Raw genomic sequence first — 19,161 nt, 5'->3', positions numbered from 1 at the left:
CTACTCCCTGGTCCAGTTTGCCAGTGTGAAGCTGGCTCAGATCCTAATCAGTTCTTGGCTTGCCTTGACCATGAGCTGATCGTGTCCCACACTCCCCTTCATGTCCTCCATATTAATTCAAAAACACAGAAGTGTTCTATTTTTGAACTACCTCTACACTGGAGATAAGTCAATTGAACTTTTAAAAAACAAAGTAGTCCTATTGATGCTAATATGCTGCCAGGGTTGAAAACAACTGAGTCATGTCTTGACAATAAATGAGTGAGTGAATGAATGAGTAACAAAAAAGCACATACTCACTGTGTGAACTGTTCCTTAAGCTTTTCGAGGGTTAAGTGGCTTTTGTGAATGCCACCTCTTAGAACTTTATAATTCTGGTCTTCCAAAGGTTCCATTCAACCAAACGCATACTCTTGTTCTATTGCACTAATAATATAATGTAGAATGCTAGCTGAAGAGATTAAATTAGAAATAAGATCAATACAATAAATGTATAATAGAATACATAATTTAATTTACTCACAATTTAAAATATGACTTAAAAATTACTAGCAAGATCTCATTTAGACTGGCAATTACACTTTTGAACCATAATTAGAGAGAAAATGAGAGTGAGCTCTAGTTTTTGTCTCTGAAAGACTTTGCTTCCCTCTGCTTGTTTACTTGTCCCTTCTGACATATAAAAAGTATGCAATATTTTCTCAAAAATAGTCTGGAGATTCACAGTTCTGGGGGTTTAGGAGTTATAACATAAAATATATTATGTTTTATAAAAAGATAATGGAAATGGTAACTGAAATATTTTGTGAACAAATATGTATAAACAACCTTTTATAAGGTTGTAATTATAAATTATTGAATTATAAAGTAATTCAATGCAAAGTAACAAGGACAGGTTTTTGTTCTTTTCAAAAAAATGTATTTTTATTCTCTCTAGGGAACAGATGTAAGCGTGAGGTGCACTATTGGGGACTAATAGGGATTGCTAGCAAATAAAAAAAAATCTAACAAAATTTTATGAGATATGAGTGCAGAGTGATATAGGTGTTTGGGAGTTTAAGTACTGCTGTGTCAATGGTTTGACTGAATTCAACTTCCTAAATATGTCTTAAGATTGCACTGGACCTTACTAGCAAAGAGATGATTCTCTCTCTCTCTTTTTTTAATTGATTTTTCTATGACTAAAAATGTCAGGTTCCCTCCAAAACAATTTTTAAAACTATTAACCCCACTGAAAAACCTCAAAGGACTTAAGCTTAATTTCATTTTGTATTACATGATTCAGTTCATTTAAAACCATTCAAATTAAAAGAAAAATGAAACTTTGATATTTTTTTCCTGCAAAGTAGTGCAAAACACTTGATAAATGTTAATTGAGTAATATTGTTTTAAATGAAGTCACTTTAACAATCACTTTATTTTTAATTTCGCTTCTGAAACAACTACAAAAGCTGTTTGCCTTGTTGCACTGATGCTGTGAACTATTAACTTATCTGGTTTTGTTCCTATTTACTGGTCACCAAGGTCCTTGCTCATTCAGACAAGCAAACATAGGTATTATTACTGAAGTACCCAGAAACAAGGCATATATACTCTTAGCCTTCAGACTCAAAAGCCATATCCGTGTATGGGACAAAGTTTCTTGAAAAATACTTAGTCAAGTTCTTTACTTCTCCACTCATACCTCCAGAAGATCCAGGTTTCTCATTTCATGGACACGGACTGAGGTTTTTACCAAGAATAACAAGAAAGTTAAGGGTAGCCTTCAGATTAGAGGTGGGAAAGGTTTGAGTCATTGTTCCAGTGGCAATTTTTCCCATTCCTATGGGACTGAAGGAAAATGGGAGAGGGAAGAGAATTGAAAAGTACAAGAAAGCTAGAAACTTACAGCCTCTGAGACAGGACCCTGGGCTTAGCCAGGCCTGTCACATTTGGGGTTATTTCTAAGTGGGAAAGTATAAAAGATTTAAGAAATAAAATCAGGCATCTACAAGTAAAGGAGAACTTTGTCTCCTCAGAGTGCCCATATCTGGAATTTTGCAAGGTGGAAGCAAGGTAGATGCTCTCAGGTGCAAGGCTTAGGTAGAGTTAGCTATATGCAAGTGAGAGAAAACGTCCGGAAAAGCAGTTTTCAGTCATATGTGAGGAAGAGCAGCCTGTCCTCTAGGCCTGAGAAGCATCAAAAGTAAAGAAGAATGAGAGTGAGCAGACTGCGAGAGCAAAGTGTTGCTGGCCCATAGTGATAGAAATGAGGGATTCACGGTCAGAAGCAGGAGCTAATAGCTTGAAACAGATGGGAGGATATCGGTCTGGAAGGATGAGAGGGAGAGTGTCCAGAAGTCAAACAAGGACTGTGCTTATCCCAAACCCATAACACTTCATTAGTCTCTGGGGACTTTGATGCCAGCTAAAGAAGAAGGAAAAGGAGGTAAAAAAAATCTTAATTTTTCCTCCCCAATATCCTACATTTACCAAGCTTGTGTGTGTGTCTGTATTAGTTGCTCAGTTATGTCCAACTCTTTGCAACTCCATGGACTGTAGACCACCAGGCTCCTCTGTTCATGGAACTCTCCGGGAAAGAATACTGGAGTGAATTGCCATTCCCTTCTCTAGGGGATCTTCCCAACCCAGGGATCGAACCCAGACCTACCCACACTATGTGGGTAGATTCTTTACTACCTGAGCCATTAGGGAAGTGCTTGCCAAGCTTACTCTGATTCCATTAAAACATTTAAATAAGTTTATGCACACAAGCTTTCTATAATCATGCAACAAAGGGACTTCAGCTAGAAACTATGCTTGGTCACAGAAAAAGAATGGAAGTTGCATTATTTGTGCACCCACTTTGTGGACTAAGAAATAGTATAGTTGTATACTATTTATTAAATAAAAACTTAAACACTTATAGTTTTAAAAATCTGTACAGTATTTGGATACATTTTTTTCTGCCTCATGTTGTCTGTCAGGATCCAAAAATCTTTGCTGAAATAGACAACAGCTATTTGGGTCATCTTGGATAATTCTCACAATATGGCATTGAGTGGAAAACTATACATAAATGAATATAAATGACATGATTCCATTTTCACCAGGTTTTCAAATAAGCAAAACTAAGCTATGCATTGTTTAAAGTTACACAAATAGGAGTAACAGCTTTAAAAAAAAGAGAGAAAAGATATAATTGTCACAAAATTCAGGGTAGTGATTAGATAGTGGGAGGGAGAGAAGGAAAGAAATGATCAGGAAGGACTTACAGAACTACTAATCCATGGAAATATTCTATTTCTTGGCCTAGATGGTAGGTTTTCTCTCTCCTTCCCATCTTTTTTCTTTTGCTCCTTCTTCCTCCCTTTGTCCCCCCCTCTTCTGCCTCCTATTTTTCTTTCACCATATAATTGCTTGAGTTTCAAATTTGTGACAGCTACTGTTCTCACATCTTGGGATACATCAGTGATCAAAGCAAACATCCCTGTCCTCACCAACCTTATTTTTATTGGGAAAAAGACACTTGATGCAAAGAATTGACTCATTGGAAAAAACCCTGATGCTGGGAAAGACTGAAGGTGGGAGAAGAGGGGGACAACAGAGGATGAGATGGTTGGATGGCATCACCAACTCAATGGACATGAGTTTGAGTAAGCTCTGGGAACTGGTGATGGTCAGAGAAGCCTGGTGTGCTGCAGTCCTTGGGTTGCAAAGAGTCAGACACAGCTGAGCAACTGAACTGAACTGAACTGAAAACACCCTGATAATGGGAATGATTGAGGGCAGGAGGAGAAGGGGGCAACAGAGGATGAGATTGCTGGATGGCATCATTGACTCAGTAGACATGAGTTTGAGCAAACTCTGGATGTAAAAGACAGGGAAGCCTGGTGTGCTGAAGTCCATGGGGTCACAAGGAGTCGGACATGACTGAACAACAATGACAACAAGAGAGACAATAAAAATTAAAGCTAAAAAGTCAGTTATTTATAGGCTAGAGAGTGATGTGTTATGGGAAAATAGTTGGTGAGGATTATCAGGGGGCAAGGGAGGAACATGGATGGAATTTGAAGATTTTTTTCCAGGGGAGGAGTAATTCATTGAGAAGGTGACAACTGAAGCTGGACTTGAAAGCAGAGAGGGAGAAGGAGGGAGGGACATTTCTAAAAAAGATTCTGGTGAAAGCTCTTAAAGCCAAAGGGTATCTGACAGGTAAGAAAGGAAACAAAAGAACAGTGTGGAGGTTAGCGTGGCTGGAGTAAGGAAGCATGTGAGAAGAGACGTGGAAACTGAATCAGCAAGATGAAGGAGGTGAAGGCAGATCATATAAAGCTTTAAAGGTAGTAGCATACTGCATCAAAACCCAATTGTTACATTTTAGAAAATTTACAAGCTATTTGTTAAACCGACTTATTCTTAAAAGTAAAATATATAAACTTACAATTAAATAAATTGTATTCAAAACAAAGGTGGTACTTAGAAACCATCATGTGATAATTATTTTGATACATTTTACCATTATCTATATCATAAGCTTAATTATTTCTGCCATTTCCAAAACAGGCCACAGTGGGAATATTCACACCATGGATATTATCAAACCTTCCAGACTGGGGCTTGCTTTCTTGTTTTATTCCTGTCTAAAATGGTGGAGATAATGATAAAAATAAAGATTGACTTTAAAAGTGTGTCATGTCTACAGTTGCTACATTATAAATAGTACAAAATATTGAGGGAATTTCCCCCCACTCTTCAAATACTATTATCCAATTAAACGACAAAGAAGTCATTTGCATCTCTGATGAACAAGTGAAGTTGAATATGCCTTTCATGTTTTTTTAAATTCAGACATGTATTTCTGTACATTCATCTTCCTTCTTGACATAAATAAAAAATCAGTCTGAATGACACCCATTTGTCAGTTGCAACCATAAGTTGACAACAGACACAAGAGTTTGTCAAAAATTGCTGAAAGTATTCTGAGAGAATCAATTAGCTATACAGAATTTATAAGACTATTGTATATTAGTACTTATAAATTATGTATTATACATCCTTTATAGTAATAAACTTATATAATAATAATAAACATATATGTATACATGTACATATGTGTGTGTATATACATACATTTTTGAGCTAATTGTTAAATTTTGCTAGCATACTATTTCATGTATGTGTATGCATGCTAAGTCACTTCAATCATATCCGACTCTTTGTGACCCTATCAACTGTAGCCTGCCAGGGTCCTCTGTCCATGGGTTTCTCCAGATAAGAATACTGGAGAAGGTTGCCATGACCTCCTCCAGGGGATCTTCCCCACCCAGGGATCAAATCTGGGTCTCTTGTCTCTGGCATTGGCAGGTGGGTTCTTTACACTAGCACCACCTGGGAAGCCCACTATTACTTACAGGCCACTATAATGACTGTCTAACCATGAACTTCCTGATGTGCAAGCTGGGTTTAGAAAAGGCAGAGGAACCAGAGATCAAATTGCCAACATCCGCTGGATCATGGAAAAAGCAAGAGAGTTCCAGAAAAACATCTATTTCTGCTTAATGGACTATGCCAAAGCCTTTGACTGTGTGGATCACAATAAACTGTGGAAAATTCTGAAAGAGATGGGAATACCAGACCACCTGATTTGCCTCTTGAGAAATGTGTATGCAGGTCAGGAAGCAACAGTTAGAACTGGACATGGAACAACAGACTGGTTCCAAATAGGAAAAGGAGTTCATCAAGGCTGTATATTGTCACCCTGCTATTTAACTTATATGCAGAGTACATAATGAGAAACGCTGGACTGGAAGAAACACAAGCTGGAATCAAGATTGCCAGGAGAAATATCTATAACCTCAGATATGCAGATGACACCACCCTTATGGCAGAAAGTGAAGAGGAACTCAAAAGCCTCTTGATGAAGGTGAAAGTAGAGAGTGAAAAAGTTGGCTTCAAGCTCAACATTCAGAAAACGAAGATCATGGCATCCAGTCCCGTCACTTCATGGGAAATAGATGGGGAAACAGTGGAAACAGTGTCAGACTTTATTTTTCTGGGCTCCAAAATCACTGCAGATGGTGACTGCAGCCATGAAATTAAAAGACGCTTACTCCTTGGAAGGAAAGTTATGACCAACCTATATAGCATATTGAAAAGCAGAGACATTACTTTGCCAACAAAGGTCCGTCTAGTCAAGGCTATGGTTTTTCCTGTGGTCGTGTATGGATGTGAGAGTTGGACTGTGAAGAAGGCTGAGCGCCAAAGAATTGATGCTTTTGAACTGTGGTGTTGGAGAAGACTCTTGAGAGTCCCTTGGACTGCAAGGAGATCCAACCAGTCCATTCTGAAGGAGATAAGCCCTGGGATTTCTTTGGAAGGAATGATGCTAAAGCTGAAACTCCAGTACTTTGGCCACCTCATGCAAAGAGTTGACTCATTGGAAAAGACTCTGATGCTGGGAGGGATTGGGGGCAAGAGGAGAAGGGAATGACAGAGGATGAGATAGCTGGATGGCATCACTGACTTGATGGACATGAGTCTGAGTGAACTCCGGGAGTTGGTGATTGACAGGGAGGACTGGCGTGCTGCGGTTCATGGGGTCGCAAAGAGTCGGACACGACTGAGTGACTGATCTGATCTGATTAAAATAATGTATACTTTCTTTAACTTATAAATACTACATATATGTTTTTATATATTCTTTTGCAATATGCTGTATCTCACAAAATCTTAAAAACCCTGAACACTAAATAACTTAAGAAATTCTATGTAAACATTAAGGAAACTGAATCAGCAGATAAAAACTAACCCACAAATAAAACACTGAGCTTAATGGTATTTTAAAGGTAGTCCTACCAATTTCACTTAAAGTCAAGAATTTTCAAACTCCAACTCATTTTATAAGGCTACTGTAATCTCAGTACTAAAACTAGACAAGGTCAGTATGAGAAAGGGAAACAACAGCTAATCTCATCCACAAATATAAATTTTATAATGCAAGCCAAAGTAACATATATATATATATATCTTACAAAGGTAATACATAACAATTAAGTTGAGTTTATCCAAGAAACATAAGGTAGTTCAACATTAGAAAATCTATGAATATAATTCACTGCATGAACTAATTAAAAAGAAAAATCATGTGAATTATTTTAAAAAGCTACAGAAAAGACATTTGTTAAAACTAAATGTTTTATTTCAAATTTATTTTCTTAATATTGATGGGAATATAATTAACCTCATAAAGAGCAGATCAAAGAAATTAAGGTATATCAAACCATGCTGAAACATTAAACATCTTCCTTTAAATTCAGAGACAAGCTGAATGCCATCATTCCTTCCATTTCAGATCATTCTAGATAAACTCGCTAGTGTAGTTGTCTCAAAAGAAACAATCATAAAAGGTATACATTTGGAGAAGAAAAAACTGTCCTTTGTAGAAGTGCCTGTGTGTGCCTGCTAAGTTGCTTCAGTCATGTCTGACTCTTTGCAACTCTATGGACTCCTCTGTCCATGGGATTCTTCAGGCAAGAATACTGGAGTGGGTTGCCATGCCCTCCTCCAGGGATTTGTAGAAGAAAAGTATACAAAGGCAAATTGTATTTCTATACACCTGCAAGAAATACTTGTTCACAAAGCAATAAAAATATAAAGTACTGATGGGAAGTCCAACAAACTATATTCAGGAATTTTAAACATAGTATTATTAATCATAAATATTAAGTGATTACATAATATATTACATGCTTAGTAGGGTACCTAACATCTAATATCACTAACAAATATTTTCTGTCATCATTACTATTGTTATTATTACCAAAGAAAAATAAGTTTTCTGCTAAACATGAAAGAAGACATAAGAATGATAAGATAGATTTAAATAGGATGAATTAATATTATAAAGATGACAATTCCCCCAAATTTATATCAAAGAGATTCTAATAAAAACTCCATTATTTTCCTTTTTTTGGTGGAGCATATGAACTACTAAGCCAAAGTAGGTTTCAAAAGTTTCAGATGATTGGTACTATACTGAACACGTTCTACGCCTCTAGAGCAACTACGTAGGGAATATGTCACAAAAAGAAACTAGAAAGCACTGGTATGTTTGACATTTTTAATAGATATTCTAAAACGTCACGCTTGCCTTAAGCTAGCTCTAGGTTTTCTTCTGGTTCTAAACAGCTGTGATTTGCACACAATGCGACTCCAGGAGCGTCTCGGTTCTCACGGTGCCTCCTTTTCCACTTCTTAATCTTCTTTGTGCCTAGTGTTTTGGGGTTTGAATCAATATCAAATAAGTCATAAAATTACTCAGTACCGTAAGAAAAACAGTGCATTCCATTCCAGACTGACCACCCAGATTTCACCCTGGGACATAACTAGTTTTTCTCAAGTACACATTCTCTTTGAGAAGACAGGAAAGAAAACAGATCTGGGATTCATTTATGGTTTTAGTTTTAGTGGACCTAGGTCAGTTTGGAATTCTCACGTCTAAAGAGAATCCAGACTCTTAGGTAACTTAAAAAAGCAACTCTTTTGCTTCGAGGGAGAACAGATATTTGTGTTTGCCACTTGGGGCTGTTCTAAACAAAATCTAATCTACTCCTCCATCTCAGCTTCAGACACAGGCATTGTTCATGACATAGGAAGGCAGGTCACCAGTGAAAATGAGTTACTCTTATGTGGCACTTTATAAACTACACATTTCTTTTCTGTAAAGGATTTTCTTGGTGGTTAATTGGAAGTATCTCTCATCCACTGGCCATCAAATGTACTCTTTTTCTCATTTCCTTGATGCCTTGTTCTCAATGCTGCACTATAGACATTCAGAATTCTGGGGCATAAATGGAGACTGGTCAGAATTTATGGGAATGTCTGCTCCTTCATTAGGAAAGATATGATTTTCCCAATAATAACATTTATTGAGGGTAGGAAAAGTTATGTGATTTGTCTGAAAATCCACAGGTAGAAATAGAAAAGTGACTCTCTCCACCATTTCCCTCCACATGCCTCAGTAGAAAGACAGCCACATACTCTTAAAATCTTCTGTCTGCTCTTGAGTAGTACAGAAGAAGGTAGAGATTGGGCAGAGACTTAAGATGCTAAGGAAGGCTGAATAGATAATGAACGCGTTTACTCACTCTAAATGGATACCTTTAACCAAAACGAGTTTGGGATGGAAGAAAGCATTTTTTTCCTTTTTGTGTTTGCCATTCAAGGGCTTTACTTTTTGAAAATTCCCTGTATAAAAAACGAATGTGTAAAAATATAAAGATAGAGCTACCATATGACTCTGCAATCCCACTCCTGGGCATATATCCAGAGAAAAACATGATCCAAAAGGATACATGCACCCCAATGTTCACTGCAGCACTGTTGACAATAGCGAAGACATGGGAGCAACCTAAATGTTCCCGAGGAATGGCTAAAGACGATGTATGCAATGGAATACCACTCAACCATTAAAAAGAATGAAATAATGTCATTTGCCCCAACATCGATGGACCTAGAGGTTGTCGTACAGAATGAAGTCAAAGAAGAAATATTGTACAACATCCCTTATATATGGAGTCTAAAAATAAATAATACAGATGCACTTACAAAAGAGAAAGAGATGCACAGACTTAGAGAATGAACTTATAGTTGCCAGAGGAAAGGACGAGGGAAGGAATAGTTAGAGAGTTTGGGATGGACATGTACACACTGTTACATTTAAAATGGATGACTAACAAGGATCTACTGTTTAGCACATGGAACTCTGCTCAATGTTATGTGGCAGCCTGGATGGGAGAGGAGATATCTGGGGGGAAATGAATACACGTATATATAAGGCTGAGTCCCTTCACTCTTCACCTGAGGCTATCACATTGTTAATCAGCTATACCTCAATACAAAATAAAAAGTCTAAAGTTTAAAATAGGTTTAAAAAAGGAATGAATTTTCATACAACATTCTTTAACAGATGTTCTTAGATCCTGAATTGAACTTATTGAAAGAAATTATTCTTTTTAAAAGTGTTTTATTGATGACCCAGGAGCTACCTACCATGGAACCTAGTCATCCATACCATCCACGGCTCTAGGATTAGTGGGATGTTTTTGAGATAACTATGAAATATAGTTTCAGAGGTAGCATGAAAGTGAAAGTGAAGTCTCTCAGTCATGTCCGACTCTTTGCGACCCCATGGACTGTGGCCTACCAGGCTCCTCCATCCGTCCATGGGATTTGCCAGGCAAGAGTTCTGGAATGGGTTGCCATTTCCTTCTCAAGGGGGATCTTCCTGACCCAGGGATCGAACCTGGGTCCTTTGCATTGTAGGCAGACACTTTTACCATCAGAGCCACCAGGGAAGTCCAGAGGTAGCATAACGATGATTAAACATTTGCTCAGAACCTTGATGTTTAATTAATATTCCAAAGTTCTCAGCATCATATAACCTGATTTTTTTCATCTTAATGCAATTATAATAAGGAAACCTTCATCTTCAGTATATTTCAGACCAGAGGTGATGGCAATGGGAAATTACAATGGCAGTATCTGATACACACTGACTTCAAAACAGAAGACTGTTTTTGTTGCTGTGTTTTTGCAGCAGATCACATTTAAAAATCTTTTATTATGAAATACTCTATTCATAAAAATGGATTATATATATATATAAAGCATGTATGTTAGGCATAACCAAATGAACATCGGTGTTCACTTAGAACTCAACTAAAGAAATAAAATATTACTAACTCCTAAATAAATTCTCCATCCTTTCCCTAGAACAATGATGAATATTTTCCCCTATCATTCTTTAGTGTGTATTCTAAAACCTATTATTCAGTTTTCAGTTTTGTAAACTTTCTATAAATGGTGTCTTGCTATATTACACAGCAGCTGCATATTTTGCTTAATATTATTTGTCTTTCATCCCTGTTAATATTCACGATGAAGGTTTATATTAACAGCTGTATGAACATGAATAAGAATCACAGTTTATGAATCCATTTTGCCACCGTTTTTAGGTTTTTTGCACTCATGAACAATGCTGCAATGAATGTTTTATGTCTTCTGATGCACATGAGCAAAAGCCTCTCTAAGGTAAAAACATACAAGTGAGATTTGGGGGAAATATAGCATTGCATCCTCAGCTTTGCTAGAGAATGCCAAAGTGTTCTGCAAAATGATTATAGAAATTTACTCATACACGGTTAACATTTAAGAAAACCGAAAACTGGCATTATTCTCGACTCTTCTCTGGATTTCACATGGCACATCTAATCTATTAACAAATTCTCCCAGTTCTACTTTCAGAATATATCCAGAATCCAATCTCTGTGCTGTCCCTTCCCACTCGTGCCTATTGGATCAGGTATCCACAGTTTAGACACTGTCCCTCCACCACTATTACCCGTAACGAGCCCACATCTTTGTTCTGGGTCATGAACAGCAGCTTCTTGCCTCCTTCTCACCACTCTCATTTTTACGTAACAAACATAATAGTTTCCATTCTGTAGTCAGAGCAATCCTTTTAAAATTTCAGTTTGTATCATTTTAGTTTTCTTCTTTAAAATATATTGGGTTTCCTTTCTCTCTTGGACCCAAACCAATGACGCAGCATCACGTTACCATCTACCACATGTCTACATTATTCCCACTTGCCTAATTTCCCTGTTTCATTCGCCTCCTGTTATTTCTTGCATGTCAGCCAAGCTCCACCCCCCAGTGCTGGTCATTTCCTCTGTCTGAAAACTTATTTCCCAACCCCTTATACCAGACCTCCTCATAGGTCTTTCTAACCTCCTTCATGTATTTTGACATTATTACCTTCTCAGTAAAATCTTTCCTATGCACCTTATTTAAAATTGTAATCTTGCTCCTAAGTTGAATTCTTTCATGAAGGTAAGTGTCTCTAGGTTTTTTGTTTTGTTTTGTTTGTTTTTTACTGTACTCCTAATTCCTAGAACACATAGCAGAAGCACAGTAAGGAATAAGTACAATAATAAAAGCCAATTCATGTAATGGCTACTATTTCAGGTACCTGTAAGAAAATTATATAAATCAACTTATTTAATTTTCCCAAAACCCATGTGGAGAGAGAGGACTTCAGTTGGCCTGCACAGAAAAGAAGCACAGCATTGGAAAACATGGACAAAAGCAATTATTCCATCACACTGGAAATTAATCAAGGCAACACGACACTTTGAGAAGCATTTATTCTTGAAAAATTCCTGGAGATTCTGGTACAAACGGCAGGAATCTGGACCTTCTTGCCTGGAACTGCTCTCAACCTCCCCCACCAACACCAGCTTGAGAATGGAAACCAGCTTTGCTGTCACAGGTAGATGCAATTTGTTGGGATAAGACAGAAAAAACAAAACAAAACAGTTTCTCCAATATAAAGTGGTGGATTTAGTTTAGAACAAATGTGGAAACCCCACATTTGCAAGCTTGAGATTGTGGTCCAAGTTTGGAGTAACTGCTAAACCATCAGGATTTAACAAAAAAAATTCCCAGCAATCAAATAGACCTGGAAGGTCTGATATAGCTCTCCTATGGTTATCTGAGGAACATATCTGGCTGGCAGAGGAAGAACCTTGGAGGGGTCTTCCTGCACGAGCTTGATTTTTCAAAACAATGTTAAAAAGACGTTGTCCTCTTGAATTTCAAGATGTTTTAAATTTTAATTACTAAATATAAAGTCTATTTCTAAAACTTTTAAAAATAAAATATCAGTTAAAAATTGTTTTAAGGTTTTTCTGTTGTTTGGTGGAAAGGTAAACTTACTGGTTAACTTTTCTGTTATTTACTATTGATTATTGATTACTATTATTATTAGATTTAACATTTTCTAATTATGAAAATAATAGGAATAGAGTACAAATATTTCAAATGATAAAGAAATATATTGGGATAAAAAAGAAACCTCAAGCAGTAAGAATGAAGGCCACACAAGTGGGAAAACAAAAATAGTAGATTAGGAATGTTCCTCTGAATTTAAAAAGTGGATGGATACTGAATTTTCTTGAATGTTCTTTCTGCATCTCTTGAGGTCTTATATGTTTCTTCTTTTATCATTAAGATGATGAGTGCAGTAATAGAATTTTTAAATGTAAAACCAAATTTGCACTTCTGGCATAAACCCAATGTGGTAGTAAATTCAGTCTGCAAACCCATGACTTCAGTAAACAGATGCCCTCAGGAGAGATCCTGTCTCTAGAGTTTCTTTATTTCTCTGAACTTCTGTTTTATCTTTATTTGAACAGGTCCTATGGGTGCCAGGTCTTCCCTGGTGGCTCAGATGGTAAGGCATCTGCCTGCAGTGCTGGAGACCTGGGTTCAATCTCTGAGTCAGGAAGATCCCCTGGAGAAGGAAATGGCTACCCATTCCAGTATTCTTGCCTGGAGAATTCCACGGACAGAGGTGCCTGGTGGGCTACAGTCCATGGGTTCGCAGAGTCAGATACAACTAACACTTTGATTTTCACCACGGGTGCCAATTTCTTTTCAGCAATATTTCATCCAGCATTGCTAGTTGTTTTTCACCATATTTCTTTAAGTTTATCTAGTTTACCATTGCATTGGAAATAGAAACCAAGTATGTAATTTTATAAATAAAATTTAACGTAAGTTTCTTTATTCAAACGAATGCTCTACATAAGTACCCTTGGAAATTATATTATTAAAATGCTCTATGATTTTAATTTGCTTAAAGCCAGACTTCCTATGTTCAAATCTTGGTTCTACATTTTATACCTGCAGGACTGAGTTATTATTACTCAATGTCAGAAATGTAAGTTGAGAACTTCATGCAAATCTAAAATTTACCTCTGTATGCAACACAATAAAGTTTATTAGAAAGAGAGCAATTGTAGTACTTAATCCAATTCTGACACAGAGCTTCCTTTATTACAAATAGATTCTAAGTGATGGATTGATGTTTGGGGTTCACTGTTTATTTTAGTTAAAACTTTCTTAGAGAAGAGTGCATTTTGGTCAATTGAATTATTGGATTTGTTGAATATAAATATTTCAACTCATATTATTTTATATGAATATAAATATTTCAACTCATATTATTTTAACTCATATTCAACTCAAATATTTCATACTTTCTTGAAAGATATGGGACAGTATAATAGCATGCAGTGGGAAAAACCTTGGGTAGAGAATCAGTTTTGACTCTAGCACTTAGAAGCTGTATGATCTTCTATCTCCAGACTGTAAAATGAGCGTAATATTTTCCACTTCAAAAGACAGTTGTAAAAGGAAATAGGATAATACATGTAAAATGCCTGGTACATAGGAGGCGTTTCAGAAATCTTGTTTCCCTCCTGTCTTCTATTTCTGAGAATATGTTCATTTGTTTTCCCTTCTGAATAAACAGATTCAAAGCGAAGTTTATTCATTCACTCTTTGATTCAAAAACACATTCAATAAATAACTTTAAAGCACCTATGATACGCCAGGGACATATTTCTTCAGTAGCAGATTACAAATGACCTTTCTAACTCATTAGTGAAACTGTCAGCCAAAGAAATAACTTAGTAAAACTGAAAAAAAAAAAAATCTCTGACACAAAGTCTTGCTTTCCTAGTGTAACACAAAATCTATTTGGAAAGCTGAAACACAGGATCAAAAGCACCTCTAGAAATGGACAGGAGGATGCTATGCCATGTAAAACTTTGCTACTCTTTCATTGTCCCAGCCTTCCTTCACATCCACTTCACTGTCACCCACGTCAATACCTCTACAGCCTACATGGCACACACAGAGCAGAATTTCTTTATATTTAACAGTCAAACCAATTTTCTTATGAATAGCCAAATTATAAATACCTCTAAGAGCTTTCATATTTTGTAAAAGAGGAAATCTAGGGAGAAACACAATCCAGCATCTCAGAGGAGGCATTAGGACAGGGAGGGATGGAGGAAGGCCTCATAAACTGTACCTTGAGCAGCTAACTCTTTCCACCTCTCTTTGTTCTGCTGGATGATGTCCACCAGGCTGTTTTTGAAGCTCTTCAGGTCCACGCTGGCAAGGGAGTAGTCGGGGGAGTAGGTTCCATCATTGGTGGTGCCTTTCATATTTGATCGTCTAAAGGAATCAGCAACATGAGATAACATATAGATTATTGAGCTAATAGTAACACCAAAGAAACCAGAAAATGCCAAGGGCAGAATATGAGACGAGGAAGCAAAGCCTGAAACACTTTACAAAACCAGCTGGAGAAGCAGGAAAGGCAGCAGCTTAGGCCCAGTGCTGCTCACCTTCCTCCCCTCGTGGACAGGGCCAGAGCAGCAGGTCATAATCCCATAGCATGTGTTATGGGGTGGGGATGGCAGTGGGTGAGGCCTAAAGAGAGGAGCAGAATCTTGAGACAAGCTGACTTAGTCGTGAGGCCACTGGTGAACATCACAAAAGAGACACCAGGTGTCTCTGGAGTCAGATAACCGTCCCTGCCCCTCCTTCCATCATTTGATCGCCAGGCTAACCTGGATCTTTCTCAGGTAGAACATCCCCTCTGTTTCTTCACTAGGGCAACATTTAAGGACCCTGTTGGTATGTTATTAGGAACAGCTATGTGTTTATATGGGAGAAGGCAATGGCTCCCCACTCCAGTACTGTTGCCTGGAAAATCCCATGGATTGAGGAGCCTGGTAGGCTGCAGTCCATGGGGTCGCTAAGAGTCAGACACGACTGAGCGACTTCACTTTCACTTTCCACTTTCATGCATTGGAGAAGGAAATGGCAACCCACTCCAGTGTTCTTGCCTGGAGAATCCCATGGATGGAGAAGCCTGGTAGGCTGCAGTCCATGGGGTCGCACAGAGTCGGACACGACTGAAGTGATGCAGCAGCAGCAGCATATGTTCATATGGGCAAGAATTTAGCATAATTTTTCTGCAACTGGACGTTTTAAATAATATCCTTTAACACATTTACCAATAAAAAAAATCTAGATTGAAATGTTTTAAATTGTATATAAATGGACTTTACTATTACACATTATCCAGATCAATTGTATTCATGTCATCTAAAAGGCTAACTTTGAAGTAGGCATCTTTCTAGATATACAAGTGGGCTGTACAACACAATTCCCCTCTCCCAACTGCTTACCATGATTGGATATGTTAATATATCCAGGATATAACTCATACATTTCAATAAAAATTAAAATAATATTTATTCTCCTGAGTACTGAATACGATTCTGTAATACTCCTTAGTATTAAACTTGGATATTTTTTCTTGATTAGGAACATCAAGTTCCTAATTTCAAAGGCAGATGCAATATATTATAGAGCCATTAGGTGGCAATACTACCTAGTAATTCTTCTAAGAATTTCCTGCTTAATGTAAGGAATAATAAAGATAATTATAAGTAAAAGAGAAAAGACACATAAAAGGAAAACAATCAAACCTGCTTGCTCCATAGGAAGGAGTTTTGGTTTTCGAGTCTTCCTCTATAAGAGGAATAATAATTTTCTCTGTTGAGTCTGTCAGAAGAGAAAATGTTGGTTCTACTATGAAATCAATGAAACCTACAAAAGCAAAAACATAAATAAATATCAATAAAGTCAAGTGTTATAATTTCCTAAATTCTAAATTAGTAATAATTCAGTCTCTAATGCTCCTGATAGCAATTTTCAACTACAATGTTGGCTTAGTTTACCCCTTGCAATTAATTTTAATCCAATAACACAATCTTTAGGAGAGTTTAACTGCTCTACAAAATCCTCTCTCAAGCAGTGAAAATGGGATACAATTTAAACTTGCTAGCTCAAGTGTACTGTTTCCTGTTAATATTCAGCCTCATATTATTGTTAACAATAATTTCAGACTAACCAGAGTCTATTTGTTTTTCGCTGTTAATGAGAGGGATCACTCTCCTTTCTACAAAATCTTCACTTGTTTGTTGAATTTTGTTATTGACTAACAAGAAATAATATCCAAACTCCAAAGAAACTAAATAGTTGAAATGTTTTTTCAAGCCACAGAAAGGCAACCACTTTTTTTTTTTTTCTCATACTATATCAGTCAGAGCTTTCTGTCAGTGAGATAATATTTCATATAGCTGTTTATTATTCTCAGGATATAAAATGTTAGTTCACAGAGCGTGGGTGTATTCTGTTAAATCTGTCAGGGAACAGTAACATCTCTGGGAGACAGCATTAATCCCACCACTTTGAGTTGTCAGGACTGCATAAAGACTTTCACATTTACAGTAGTCATCAAACTAGAAAATGACACACAGAGAATGGGGCGTGGTCCTCCAGGGAGCATTTACTACCTGGGTTTAGGTGGAGAAGAAGACAAGCTCTGTGTACATTCAACACCCGAGGGCCCAGGAGAAGTGTGGTGCTGGAAATCAAATGTTTGTTGCCTTAAACATAACGAAGCAACAGACCATCATCTGAATATAAGAGAACACTGTGGGGATGCTTTTTAAATGACAGTGTCCTGGGAAATATCTACATTTAAAAAATATCCTATTCATCAGAAACTTGGATAAAGTAATTCCCATTTCAAATAATTGGATTCACCATAGTGTATATTAAGGTACATTTTTAATTCAAAAAACCTCAGTAGTTTTGTGTTTTAATTGATGACTCCAAGTTAAGTCGATGTTAATTGACCACCAGGGTGTTCTTTCAAGTTTTGGCTATGGTTTTAAATGCTTGGGATCTAGAGACTGTCAAATGAGTCACCTTTACTAACATGGCAGCAATTACAGGACAGCAACAAGCCTCAGAAACTTAATTTTTCTCAGTCTGCCCCCAGAGGCCCTTAACCTGCCATGTTCACACCTTGTAAATGATGAGAGGCACCTGTGTTATGGCAGTTAGGGAAACAGCTATTGGAACACGGGTAGGAAGGGGGAAAGGTGAGAGCAAGAAGCTTTCTGACAGGTGATCACCACTTTGGAGGAGGTGGTGCAGGACCAACTACAGCAGTAAGGCGGTGAGCCTTTCATTTATTGGTCATATATGCCAGAAACGAAGGTGTTGGCCCAGGGAATACCATTTTCATATATTAACAATAGCAATAATACGTTTTAATCATGGGCTGGATTTGAAGTTCCCAACATAAACACAAATGAAAAGAATAAACAAGGTTGGGAGCAATATCATTTTACAAATTTCCTGTTGTTGGTTTCCCTAACATATTCATATCCTAAGAATTTTTTTCCCAAAAGACTATGAGCTAGTACATTAGGCATATTATTCAAATTTAGTGATAACAGAACGGATACATTAATATTTTCATTGGATTATTCCATATATAAAGAATTAAATTACAGAAAATAATCAGCAACAAAACAACAAAAAATGCTGTCTCTTGCACAGAAAGAGAAGAAAGCTCTGTATTTTATAAAAGGATTACAAAAAGAATAACAATTATTTACTAACCGTGCTCTGTTGATTCATTTTGTGAGAACGTTTCAAAATTCTTACCATTCACCCCCATATAGATCAGTCTAAAGATTAAATTTATCATGCATATGGAGTGGATTTTCATGAGTGAACAACATTGTGTATTCATTTGAAAACTAACAGGCTCACACTCGCTCTCCACGACCACCAGTTGTCAGTATTACCTATTTGGGACTGGGCCACCATCGTTGACTTCCGATCGCAAAGCGGGGAAAATGGAAGCCCTAATTCAGCTTCTTTATCTCCCTACAGAAAGAAACGCCCATTAGTATAGACTTGGTATGGAGAAACTAAGATAAGAGCAGCTTAGATAAAAAGCCTTAAAAAGTTGCATATTTTATTTCTTAATTGGCTTTGTGTATTTATTATAAAACCAAAAGCTGTTATTCAAGTTCATATAACTTTACTGAGTTGGTGTCCTTTTGGGGATGTGTTGTATAAGGCACACATTGCAGAAGTAAAATAACATGAACATTTTCAGCACCTGAAGATTCTGCATTGGTATTCTAGAGAGATAAACCTTTGTTCTTTGGAATTTTCTAAAGTCACCATAAACTAGTCATCTTGGTGTGTTATTTGGCATTTGACAATCCAGCTCATGAATTTTCTGCTTTTTCCCTGCAATGCCAAATAATATCAGCAGATCTTCAGTATCAATAATTCATGATTGGACTGCTTTTTAAACTAAAGAGGGACCTCCTTGGCTCAGCAGTAAAGAATCCGCCTGCAATATGCGAGACCCAGGTTTGATCC

General features: G+C 37.0%; 1 protein-coding gene across 7 annotated transcripts in view; it reads right to left on the bottom strand.

The window, feature by feature from the left end:
- Positions 1-19,161, bottom strand: part of PDE1A (phosphodiesterase 1A) — a 394,734-nt gene that overhangs the window by 32,729 nt on the left and 342,844 nt on the right. For all 7 annotated transcript variants that reach the window (XM_027556059.1, XM_027556049.1, XM_027556069.1 and 4 more), the window contains 3 exons: positions 18,573-18,654; positions 16,395-16,515; positions 14,924-15,069 (listed from right to left, as the gene is read on the bottom strand). In XM_027556059.1, the coding sequence (XP_027411860.1) occupies positions 14,924-15,069; positions 16,395-16,515; positions 18,573-18,654 (349 nt within the window). The remainder of the gene's footprint in view (positions 1-14,923; positions 15,070-16,394; positions 16,516-18,572; positions 18,655-19,161) is intronic.

This window comes from Bos indicus x Bos taurus, chromosome 2, assembly GCF_003369695.1.
Source record: "Bos indicus x Bos taurus breed Angus x Brahman F1 hybrid chromosome 2, Bos_hybrid_MaternalHap_v2.0, whole genome shotgun sequence".
NCBI classification, from domain to species: Eukaryota; Metazoa; Chordata; class Mammalia; order Artiodactyla; family Bovidae; genus Bos; species Bos indicus x Bos taurus.
The sequence above is the reverse complement of the archived record's forward strand: the minus strand, read 5'-3'. Positions and strand labels throughout refer to the sequence as shown.